This window comes from Pecten maximus, chromosome 8 (genome assembly GCF_902652985.1).
Source record: "Pecten maximus chromosome 8, xPecMax1.1, whole genome shotgun sequence".
Taxonomy (NCBI): Eukaryota; Metazoa; Mollusca; class Bivalvia; order Pectinida; family Pectinidae; genus Pecten; species Pecten maximus.
In genome coordinates this window covers 17,816,776-17,830,212 of record NC_047022.1, presented here as the reverse complement: position 1 = coordinate 17,830,212, position 13,437 = coordinate 17,816,776, and the positions used below count along the sequence as shown (strand labels likewise).

The 13,437-nt window shown below is 38.3% G+C and overlaps 1 protein-coding gene across 1 annotated transcript; it reads right to left on the bottom strand.

The window, feature by feature from the left end:
• Positions 1 to 678: 678 nt before the first annotated feature.
• On the bottom strand, positions 679 to 1,500 carry LOC117332165. The gene has a single exon (XM_033891050.1). It carries the CDS (start codon positions 1,498 to 1,500, stop codon positions 679 to 681), a length of 822 nt encoding a protein of 273 aa, XP_033746941.1.
• Between the last annotated feature and the right edge of the window lie 11,937 nt (positions 1,501 to 13,437).

Below are 13,437 nucleotides of genomic sequence, written 5' to 3'. Positions count from 1 at the left end.
GACAGGACAGGGGGATGCACCTGATGGAAACTCCAGCACAACCCCTTTACCTTCCTGATCAGTCTTAGAATGAGGTAATGCTAACTGCAGCAACGAATCATTGTACAACATTCTAACGTTATCTCTTTTTAGAACATGCATCCCAGTGCCTGGTGTGAAACTTGTTTTTACTAATTCCCCTATGCGGAAAAACCCAAAATAGGCCAAGGAAAAAATGGCCGAAAAAAGTTTGGTCTCATACACAGAAAAACATACAGCAGGGAGGGAATTCAGAATTTTAACAAGGATATCTGGTGTTATTGGTAAACGAGAGTCTGATTTCTTATTAAGGCGTGACATACCCCGCAACATTTGCTTAACCACAAAATTGTCTGTACCATTAAGCTGTTGCATTTAAAAGATATAGCAGCTATTGAAGTTTGCACTGTGCTTGGAGAAAAACCACCAGCTGATTTGAAGGCAATGAAGTCTATAACTGCTGACAGCTAGGTGGCCAAACATTATAACTGAATCTACTATTTCTAAAACTCTCAAAAGCTAGCAAGGCCTGTCCATATGCTTTTTTGGTATTTGAAGAAAGAGATGCATTCAACAATCGGACAGCTTCAGAGTTGAGATTAATGCCTGGAATGATCTTGGAATTTTGGCTGGTTCCTGGTCTGCTGAAGGTGCCAGGTGTCAGAATCTTGTCAACTGAAGACGAGAAATTGCATCAGCAATAAGGTTTTTAGTTCCAGCCAAATGAGTTGCCTTACACTGAATGTTGTTGATCATGATATCCAGTACAAAGGGTCGAAGCAAATGCATTACTCCCTTAGACTTCGAGGACTTTTTATTGATGCAAGCCACTAATGCACTGTTGTCTATGTGGAGGATTATCTTGCGCTTAGACATGAAGCTACCCCAAATGTGAAAAGCCAGAACTACAGGGACCAACTCAAGAAAAGTGATGTCAGGAAGCACCACAGTACCAATCCAAGCGGGAGGCCAGGGAAAGAACACCCAATGTCCCTGGAAGTAAGCACCCCCTCCAAGCTGACTACCCCCAGCACTATCAGTAAAAAGTTCAAGTTGTGTATCTGATGTCCACTCCAAATCTGGTATATATGTTACTCCATTGAAAAATTCTAGGAAAACTAGCCAAACTTGAATATCCTCCTTCAAATCACAGGTTAAACGCACATGATGACGTGGGTTTACCATGCCAGAAATTGAATCATAAAAACGTATATTGAAAGCTTTGGCACAGGGTATGGCGCTAGAGCAAAAGTTTAAAAGGCCGGACAATGCTTGAATCTCTTTTACTGTTGCTTTCCTACAATTGTACAAAGCCAACAGTTTTTCTTTGAGTTCTAGAAGTTTGCCTTGGGGAATTCTAACTGACATATCCTGTGTATTGATTTCCAAGCCCAAAAATACAAGAATTTGCACAGGCCCTTCAGTTTTTTCATTTGCCAATGGCACCCCCAGTTCTATACAAATCTGTTGTAGCGCATGCATACGGGTTCTACAATTAGTACTTTCAAGCTCCCCAGCACACAAAAAATCATCCAAATAATAAACTATACTAGGGATACTGGAGTTCTTTATAACAGCCCATTCTAAAAAAGTTGCAAATTTCTCAAACAATGAACATGAAATTGAACATCCCATAGGAAGACAACGATCAACAAAAAAAATCCCCATCAATTTAAAACCAAGTAATTAAAAATCTTGTTGGTGGACTGGTAGCAGCCTGAAAGCTGATCTTATATCTTTGCTAACAAAGCACCCTGACCAAGCTTACTGATCATCTCCACAGCAGTGTCAAAAGAAGCATATTCAACTTTACATAAATCAGAGTCAATGAAGTCATTGACACTAGACCCCTGAGGGTGTGATAAATGCTGAATTAATCTCCAGGACCCATCTTTTTTAGGAACAAGACCAATTGGGGAAGTCCGTAAATTATCCAGGGGCCTGTGATGGAATGGACCAGCAATTCGGCCAAGGTTGACCTCCTTTAGCACCTTAGTAGCAGCCTCATATTCATGATCAAAAATTGAGGCAAGATTATTACAGTCAGAAGCTAACCTAGGACCAGAATACTGAAGCTGAAAACCATATTTAAACCCTTGAAGCAGTTCGCTCGCCACAGCACGATCAGGGTACCCCTCAGTAATTCCTCAAGTAAACTTAAATTAATTGGTGACTGGGCGATTGTTGTTAAATCGCGATGATTGGGCAGGATGCTGAGAAGAGGATGATTGGGCACCGAAATTGTTTCCTCTCCCAGAACCAGGTCTAAAATGGAAATTACCAGAATTACTCTGTGTGCCCTTTGTAAAACAACTGACACTTGGATGCCTTCCTGAACACTTCAAACAACGATGAATGTAAAAACAATTTGCCCTGTTACATACCCTCTGATAATTGTAATCATAACATTTCAAATTTTGATCCTGTCTAACACCCATAGGTTTATGCGAATTACTAACACTAGCACCCTTGTGCATGTAGATGAGCCAGAGTTCCTGATCAACCACAACCCATGAAACAGCAAGATCTCTTGCTTTTCTTAAACGGAATTGTTGGTCATATTCCAGCCAACTATTTCCACTGCCTCTACCTGCCCCTAACCTTACTGTACTTATATATTTGAGCATGGCTGGGGCTTCATCCTGATGAGCGAAAAAGTATATTGCCATAAAAATTAAGAATGCATCTGTCCATGCCTGAATGTCAGTAATTGTCTTACCCAACTCCCTATTAATAATTTTGATCTCCCCATCCACCAAACCAATTTTCTTAGATGGTTCATTAATGTTCCCTGGGGTGACCAGCATGGTTTTTAAATCCACATTTTCCCCATTTTTTTTTTTTTTTGCCTTATATTAAGTGGAATATTTGCCCCCAATGTGTTATGCACACTGGCAACCTGGTAAGTGTCCAATTCCTGTGTGTTGGTAGGAGGGACATTACCTGCATTATTTGGAGCCTCACTAGATGTTGTTATTAATGTAGCAATCTGAGTGCTCCGGTCCATTCTCTCCTCAATTTTGTCAGCAATCATTTTGCTCCAACTGAGTTCTCGACATCAGTATCTGGTCAGACTGGACAGGGGTGTTAACTGCATGCTGCGTTTGGTCCGCATCGTGAGGGTCACTGGGGTCATAGGGGAGACGCTTCCGTTTTTCCCTCTGACTTAGCCTCTTTGGCTGTACTCCTTTTCCTCTAGGCATACTTGATAGAAACATATAAAAGCCAAACTGTTAACGATAAATATAAAAATAAATATTGCAATTCAACCAGTGTTACCAGCAACAATAACTTGGTCAATCTGCTGAATTACTTATAATTAGTACAGATTATATCACAAATTACTTATATCGAATGTAAATAAACTTCAATATTATAAAAACTACCAAAACATCTTAGAAGATTTAAAAACAAATCGCCTATTATACGACTGTATTGTATGGAAATGTTGCCGAGACGACCCCCGGGCCCGGGCACCGTGAAATTGAGGTGTTCATCGTTCCAATCCAGACAGCCCTTACGAGCACACTGCTGAATGAAAGATTATAAATATTTGTGCATTAACTAATAAAAAATACTTAATAGTGCACCAGAACCTCTAATGCTTGATAAATAAAGCCCATTCAAAAATGTAGCGTTAAGCAATACTACGAGCAGTCAAATCGTTACCGAGATGACCCCCCCCCCCCCCCCCCCCCCCATTCTAAAATGAATTTCACAACTTGCCTACTTAACAAAGTTCGAATTAAGTTAGATATTCACAGAGACCAAATTTGCTACGACTTTCGAATTTCTTTTTACTTAAATTCATGAATGCATGGGATCAAATGAAGGTGACCATAACTGATAACATAGGTTTCCCCGCTCCTGCTAAGACGTGGGGAGCGGGAGTACGAAAGACGCTGACAAGATCAAGATATATCCGAAAATACTGACTTTAAGCAACTAACTTAAATTCAAGAACGTAAAATGAAACCATATCAGAAATTCATGACACCCATATCAAACCTGTCCTATGCAGCGTGGTGCAAACCGACGCAAAAATGCAATAATCTGGTGATAAATCAACTGCTCAAACAGCGTTCCGGCAGTCTAGAATTTTCAAGTGCTAAGGGGAGATAATTCAAAAGCACACAATTGACAAAAGGGCGACAACTCTTAATCCGGTAACAAGACACCAAAAGGCCTAGTATATTGTACTCTGATAAACAGATTTATTTATTATTAAATAAATCCCATTAATAAAGGTACTGGAATCGTTTACGTTAAGGGCTCGTAACACGTTATCATTGAACCATAAAACCAGTAAAGTCTTTTATAAACTTAAGTGACGGCCTGTCAAATCAAGCCTTGGCTCATTGCACCAGTCTCAGTTATCAATACATGGATACATGGGACCGGTCAAGAGTCATTCAACAAGGCAGGTATAGTTTAGCTTATCAATCGTCACGCTCATATGGTGACAGCGGTACTACTACTCTGATTACAGAGTTATAAACATTCAATGATCATCACTTAACGACTACAGGTCTAGACTTTCGACAAAAGCAAACGACAAGCAACTGGAGGCTGTGTGTATGTTATATAAGAGAGAGAGAGAGAGAGAGAGAGAGAGAGAGGGGGGGGGGGGGGGGGGGATTCGTCACAAGTGGTGGCAGCGGTGTGATATAAAATGATAAAATGATGATGTTATACTGATGTTATAATGTTAGAATAATAGAGTTCTATAGTAGCGATTCCAGTACGATTACCATGATTCGATAATATTGTTTTTGCGATAAAATTGTTTACTTTTTGTGCTGGAAGTGTTGCCTTCGTGGAAACAACAGAATTGTGTTCTCGTGGAACAAAGTCGTGTAATTGTGTTATATTCAGTGAGTTTTGACTGAAGCACACTGTTTTTGTGAGTTCGTCTATATCGTGATCGAAGTGTGAGTGGCTACCAAAATGGATGATTCCAATATCATTGTGTTTGGATCATGTAAAGATGACTCTTCGAATAACTCGGATATTATTGATGAAACAGTAAAAGAGGAGGGAAAGGATTGAGCTGAAAAAGGACCATAACTAGTGTTTCCGAAAGTCGAATTGAATGATACACCTACGTCACAAAATCAGTTTAGCTCCTTAGCAGGTGAAATACGTGACCTTTCTCATCGTATGGAGTACATGTTTTCAAAGTGTTTTGATCATATAGGAACGAACCAAAGGATGATTCGCAATGAGCTTGAGGAACAGAGGCAATATTTTAGCAGTCAGGATTCTGTCATGCGGGACAAGTCCAGACTGTCTGTGAGGAACTTACAAGGATGGATCATCTATTAAAGAATCGTGGCTTTGGCGACAGCCTTAGAGCTGTTCCCAGAGACTGTTCAAAAGGAACGAAAGGGGGCTCCACTGGTTACCGAGACCCTGTTACGAAGCTGAGAAATGAAAGCGTTTTTAGTGCTCTCGGGGAGTCTACCCCAAAATCGCCCACATTCTCCCTTCAGTCAAGGAATCCCATTGATAATGTATCACCAGTGTGTGCTAGGACGGCCGGTGCTGAGGGATTCCATGGGAGTGATATTTTGTTCAGTACCCCTGAGGGTACCAGAGATAGTATGGACTCTCTACGTGGTACACATGGATCCACCTTGGGTTCACCTAGTGTCAGGTTTACTCCGACGACAGACGATGTGTATGCTACTGTCACCAATACAACACCGAGGCCGAATGAAACATGTAATATATCCGGAGCGTGGCCCAATTCTCCAAAGATCTCAGTAGGCTCAGTATTATGATGGTCACTATGATTGGGAGGAATATCTTACCCAGTTTGAAATTGTTTCTGAGATAAACAAGTGGGACTATGCTACAAAGTCACTATATCTTGCAGGTAGTATCAAAGGTCAAGCTAGGGCAGTGTTGAATGAGCTCGCACGGGACAAGAGACGCGATTTCCACAGTCTTCGTAAGGCGTTAAATAGTCGGTTTGGGTCTGTGAACAGGGTTGAAATGTTCAGGGCTAGGTTACAAACCAGGACTAAAGGAAGGGATGAGTCCCTGCTGGAGCTTGCACATGCGGTTAAAAAGCTTACAAGACAAGCGTATCCTTCAGCTGTTTAAACACTTACGGAGATTCTGGCATTGGACCATTTTATTGATGCATTACCAGATGAAGATATGCGGTTTTAAATTCGAGACGCTCAGCCTAAAACCATAGCTGAAGCTGAAACTTTGGCGGTACGACTTGAGACACATAGACTCGCAGATCGCCAGTGTGGTAGACGGATGAGGGTAGTGCAAAATGGTCGAGAAAAGGCGAATGTACCTCATGTCCGAGGAAGTGATTCATAGGACAAGAATGAGTGGCAGCCGGAACTACAAAGTTCCAGGATGAGTTGTCTAATTTGTCAAGTGAATTGCGACAGTTATCAAAAAACATTAAATCAAACACTTAATTTGTCACAGTCAAAAATACCTCAGGAATTTCAATGGGAATACAAACAGACATTCCAAGGCAAAAGAGAACACACTAAGTCCGAGGGCCGGGGTTTAGGTGTGGCTGCTAGGCCCATATCCGCGTTGTCATGTGAGGAAGGATTTTTTTGTGGATGTGTATATACACAGTGTGTGTGTTAATATCTTAGTAGATACCGGAGCAACAATTACGTTGCCCAGTCCTTACGTATTTGATAGGATATCAGAGATGATGAGGCCAGAGTTGGAATCGGTGCATACCCAACTAATTACGGCTACAGGCGACGCGTCCACATTTTCGGGCGATATGTTCTACCTATGGAACTCGGGGGCTGTGCCGTTATTCACTTGGTGTGTGTAGCAGATATTAAGTTACAGGAGATTCAAGGCCTAGATTTACGGGACAACATGCCCATTGACACGAAATGTACGCATGCAAGTGAACAGAGGTGCACTGTTGTGACAAGTGAAGCAGTGAGCATGCCTCCCTGCTGTGAAATTACGACATTTGGTAAAGTGATGGGACTCATAGTTCAGTCATGTGGGAGTCTGTACAGTGTTTGGCTGATGAAACTGGACTGGCCAGAGCAGTGGTGGTCATGACCAATTGGATTAGTACCGCTACAGCTAATGCATGTCAACAGGCAGACAAAAACAATCTCGGGGAGACGCTTCTTTGAGTGTTGGAGCCGATGGAGATTAATGACCCTTTGCAAATGAGTGGTCAAGCTATTGACCTTGGAGGCACCTCAACTAACCCCATGTGCAGACCTGTTTTCTTGTGATATATGTTCATGTGGGATTACATGTTGGCGATGCTGATAGTTTGATGTAGCTCTACATATTTTCAAATAATATTTCATTATCCAATTCAGTGTTCTTGCAAGTTCTTTCTATTTGGGATCGTCAATAACACAATAGCACTGCACAGTAAGCACATAAATCCCTCATGAATATAACACAATAGCACTGCACAGTTAGCACATCAATCCCTCATGAATATAACACAATAGCACTGCACAGTAAGCACAGAAATCCCTCATGAATATGACACAATAGCACTGCACAGTTTGCACATAAATCCTTCATGAACATAACACAAAACACTGCACAGTAAGCACATAAATCCCTCATCAATAACAAAATATCACTGCAAAGTAGTCACATAACTCCCTCATGAATATGACACAATAGAACTGTACAGAAATCACATTAATCACTCGTCAATAACACAATAACACTGCACAGTAAGCACATAAATCCCTCGTGAATAACACAATAACACTGCAAAGTAAGCACATAAATCCCTCATTAATATGACACAATAGCACTGCACAGTAGTCATATAAATCCCTCATGAATATCTTTGCACAGAAATCACATAAATCCTTCGTCAATAACACAATAGCAATGCCAAGTAATCACATAAATCCCTCGTCAATAACACAATAGCACTGCACAGTAAGCACATAAATCTCTCATGAATATAACACAATAGCACTGCACAGTAAGCACGTAAGTCCCTCATGAATATAACACAAAACACTGCACAATAATCACATAAATCCCTCGTGAATGTAACACAATAACACTGCAGAGTAAGCACATAAATCCTTCATGAATATAGCACAATAGCACTGCACATTAAGCACATGAATCCCTCATCCATAGCACAATAGCAATACACGGTAGTCTGTCCCTCCACATTTAAGTAAATTAGTGAATCCCAATCTGCTGATGTTCTTTCTATGGGTTATCAATTTTCAGATGGTCTCCTGTATGTTGTTCTAATAATCAGGCATGGCAAAGTGGTGATTTTATTATCACTGCTGTCACTCCTGTGACCACTGACACTGCAGCTTAAAATCACCCCCCTTCATGCCTGAGGATGAGATAAGGAGTTAACAACTACACACAGTTAGTTTAGTTAATTGATAAAGGGGGTTTGTTAGTGACTAACCATGGTTAGTGATACCCTTATATAACGAACACCATGCTGTATGAAATACAAAGTTATCAAAAATTCTCAATAAGTGCACTTATTATAATATAAGATCAATCTATATTAATTGGTGATCCTTAGAGCAAGTTACAGAATAAAATGATGTATTTACCCAACAGCCTGATAACACAGCTTGTCATCTCCTGTGATGTATCACTGCTAATGATGGGTATGTACCTCAATAATCCTTATCAAAGCTGTATCACAATCATATTAAAAATCCGTGTGTCCACCTCTTATCAATCTCCTTATCTCAACAAGTGCTAAGGAGGCGCGCACCTCCTTTTATATGACCGTCATTAACACCTATTTGCTAATTGACCAATCAAATTGGGTCCCGTGGGTTTTGGGTCCCGGATGAGGAGGAGACTACCTCAGCAGCACGTGGCTATTCTGTCCCCCCCATGTTTATGACGTAGAGCTCGCTATTTATATCCAGACAGTGGTCAGTCTGGAGTGAATAGCCCCTGAACTCTTCTAGCTCTGTAGAGGGGATGACCTAATAGCCCAAATTTGATACACACAGATCAAATTTATTTAGGCTGGCCTTTGGTCAGAGTAACTTTGTTACAGTATTTAAAGCAAAGATATTTTAAAAATTCATAATTGCTAACTGTGTGTAGATGATATTTTGAAGAAAAACGACTTTGTAAAATAGTAATAATGAAATATTGGTAATTCTTTAATTTTGGCAAGTAAATACATTTTGTAATAAACTGATTAAAATTCAAAAGATAAAATAAAAATACAAGATGATTCCACACCCTAAATTAGTTAATTAACTTAATGTGATATAACAATTGACATAATTTTAGTAAAGATTTGCCAGAACAGATTTCTCACACTTGGTTTTCTTTGGCACATGTAAGCAAATGGTTAAAATGTTGATATGAAATTGATAATAAAGCAACTTATAGATATTTGAACAAATTTTAATTGATAGCTTAAACCTGGTGTAACTCTTTGATTTTGTCAAATAATTTTCCATCTTATGCTTTTTTGTAACAAGTTGAAATTAATTTAATTTCAAAAGATAAAAAAAATACATGACATCTTTCTACACCCAAAGTAAATGAATTTTACTTAATGTGACATGATAATTGACAATATTCTAGCCTAAATTTTTAAGAAAAGCTTTCTGGCCTATTATTTTCTTCGGTGCATAAAATGAAAGGTTTACATATGTTGTATAGTATTTGGGGCAAATATATTTGAAATTTTACTTCATTTATTTCTTAATGCAAAAGATGATATAATTTGACAATGTCCTAAGAACAATCTGAAAAAAGGGCAGATCGGAGACTTTTATTTCAAAATTTAAAGCATTTGAATATAAATATTTCATTAAAAATTTGAGAGAAAAAAAACTTCTATTATTGAAAACAAATTATTCAATATCCTGCAAGTGTGTACACGAATTTTCAAGTACTTCATACTTGAAAATTCGTGTCATCGAAAGCTAATATGTAGTTGATATGATTTTCGAAACGTTGCTCCTCGACATAAACAAATATCAGCTGATCAAGATATCAAAACATAAACATGCATCAACTAGCCTAACGAAACAGTAATGTCATTAAACAAACAAACAATAAAGAAAATAAATATTACATGTTGAAACGGCGTCTGTCTCTAAAACGTTAATGAACACGTATAACATTAACAAAAGGCCTACTCTAAGCTTGTTATCGAATTGAACGCTGGTCCTGTCAACCACAAATGTGGTCATGGTAGAAAAGCTATACTCTCCTAGTCCTGGTCATGACGGGAAAATGTAATACAACTCACTTAGAATACAGCTAAAGCCTTGAATTGAACGAGTAAGCGGCGTAAAGTCCCCGGTGTTATTCCATCCGGAACTCCTAGGGGAATCATTTCAGTGACAATACCCGATGTGTTCAGGATGACTTTAACTATAGTTTTCCTTTATAGACAAGCCGACCAAACCACTTGTGTTAATAATTTCTATTACGTATAAACTTAAAACATCAATTTTAACTGACCTGTTGATGTTAATGCAGGCTTTGAAAGACATCACCAAGATGACTCGCCCAAAACAAATATAAAACTAGTTGATCCATCATGATTTTAATGCTGATAACTATGTATGCCGATCCGGTCCATCTGTTCAACCGTGCTAAACGGAAGGAAATGCGTCTTACGTCATCAAAACAGTCTGTAAACAAAATAGGCCATTTTCAAAACAATCTTGTGACCGTTATGTTAAAGATATCGAAAAAACTAACCAGAACATTTTCTTCAGGAAACATTCATCTATTTATATTTGCATTATATATGTTTCTCGATTTTTTTTTACTTTTGAGGGCGATTTAAACAGAACCTCTTGGTCAAAATGACGATTTTGGCATGTTTGACACAAAATAGCTCATAGATACACCCAGACCTAGATCGCACCGACTTTTACAATGTTGCAAAACATCGGCCAAATTGTATGTGCATTTTGTTCTCCCCCAAAATCGCTACAATAGACGGCAAATATCGCAAATAAGCTCACACTATCATTACGTTCCGTAAGGAACAATAACAGAGTTATCGCCCCTTACTACACTTCATTCTTTACAAGAAGCCCACCTTTTTAATATTGTTTCGTTTTTACACCGATCATTAGTATTACAAAGTCGGAGATATTAGAGATCTGAACATTGTTGTTTCTGTTTTTGTCATAAATTTGCTCTAGTATGTAAGTGTTTGTGGGAAACGTGTCTCCACGACAAGGAAAATCTGCATTGGTCAAAGTCATTCTTGACGACCTATTACGTTATCTTTATCAAAAAGCTTTTAAAAATGTGCATTTTTTCACGTTTTTATTTTAAGAACTGAGGAGAGTGTATTGATGTGTACAAACTTAAAAATTAAGATACTTACACAATCTACTCCTGTAGCCAATAAACAAAGAGTTGAGTTATGTGATATTTTACCCCCGAACGTTGCTTCAAATAATCCTTACTTTCTTAGAAATACAGACGATTTCATCGTTCCAAAATCAGAAGGTTTCCAGTATAAATCCATCCTTCCTACGATGAATTTTTCTCCCAAGGATTGGGTTAGACTGTGATTAAAAATCCTAACTATACCCGAATCAACACTTAAGACAGCTATTTCTCAATTGTCTATTTACGAAAAGACGCATCATCTTTCCTTGGAGAAAGAAAGCTTTTCTAAGTTATGATGTTTTAGAGAAAAAAACCCGTTGGACATTGCAAGTGTAATTGTGGGGATTCATGTAAAAATATTTGACTTTAATCAATTAATTTTTAAAAACATTTGCTCCTTTGCATTGTATAATATTTGTTAAATTATGTCAAATGCAAGGTGTAGTTCAATTTCGAGCAAGAAGTATATTCAGTAAATGAATCTATGAAACATACGAGAGTAAGGCACTGCTACATGTATGAGGACACATGCATTATGTAAAGGTCATATTCTACTTCATAATTTAACAGAAGTTGTAAAAGGTAAGAGCCTGACTCAAAAATTAAACAAAAATAACCAACTCAGTGACGTATTTAATACCAAACATAAGCAAAAAAGCAAAATTAACCGGGATGTTTATTTTTGGCTTAAAAGTAGTTAAACATTCGTTAGTAGAAGCAGTCTAAGGTTTTAGAAATTTCTTGCTTGGAAAGTAGTTCAACGTACACGCGCTACCATTAAAATTGTCAATGTTTCAAAATATTTCATAAAGTTCATGTAATAGTTGAATACAGATGAAATGTTCCTATTGTGTTCCAAATACTTAATGAGGGCAGTTCATACCTTAAAAGTAAGTCTTTACGACTTCTCCAAATCCAACCTCCTGTAAAGCTCGTTCACCCTGCGGCCCCAATGTATCAGCATACCTTTGATGTGGTAAAATCGAACAACGACTTACATTCTATCAAACACATTTATTTGATATTAAAGTACGTGAAGTACAAAATGTGATATTTATCAGGAAACTTCTCTTACTCGAGGAATTACCACGACCAAAAATACGTGATAGGGTACATAGATGAATGTTCCTGGTTCGTGGTTATATAAACTCTCAAATATTATGATTACTGTATTTTCTGCATTGATAATACGGGAGTATTCATTAGATGATTAGTCTTTAATTGTATCATGTTCACATTCAATTTGACACTCATTATCAGATTAAACGTGGCTGGCATGCAACTAAGATTGCCACGATAAAGAACGGTACTCAAAACAAACACACAATAACTGGATAACTGTGCATCAGAAAAAAACTATAACATGTAACCATTTGTTGTTGCTATAAGACTTATTCAAAAAATAAACCGAAACCAGTATAAGGCGGATCGTAACTGACACGCAAATCGAGCACACCTATCTTCTGTATTACTTTATATGACTTTCATTCCAATCATCCTCACCCTAACCAAATTCCTTAAAATCCGTGTTCAATTAAAAACTTGACCACATACAACCATCACACTACCATACTGGCTGCCGTTGATTGAACTCTTGACGTCACAGCCGAAAAACCCTCAATCACTGTGAGTTCTCAGTTTGCTGATCAGCAGTAGATCGACAGGTGCAAATCGCGCATAAATTAAAATGCTTTAAGTGGCCTTTGGGTGAGACGGTTTACAAATAACATCGTATGTTTGTAAAATTGTAGATACGAGTTCTATGAAGCTGGATTTGCAATACGTTGCTATGGATAAATCCCCTACTTGTACACTTGTACGAGAGTTGTCTTTTTAGATGGATTGGTTGGAAAGTACATTAAATGGAGGACAGATATACAAATTATGTTTCAATAGGTTTTTTCAAAGACGATAGGAGTCTTTTCAAGGACAGTTCATATATATTGTTATTCTGGCGGTGTGTGTTTCTTGTCAATATTTGTTGTATACGAAGTAAATGCAACGATAGCCGAGTCAGAGAAACATGCAGTGTGTTATCATCGACAATTATGCTCTTTATGC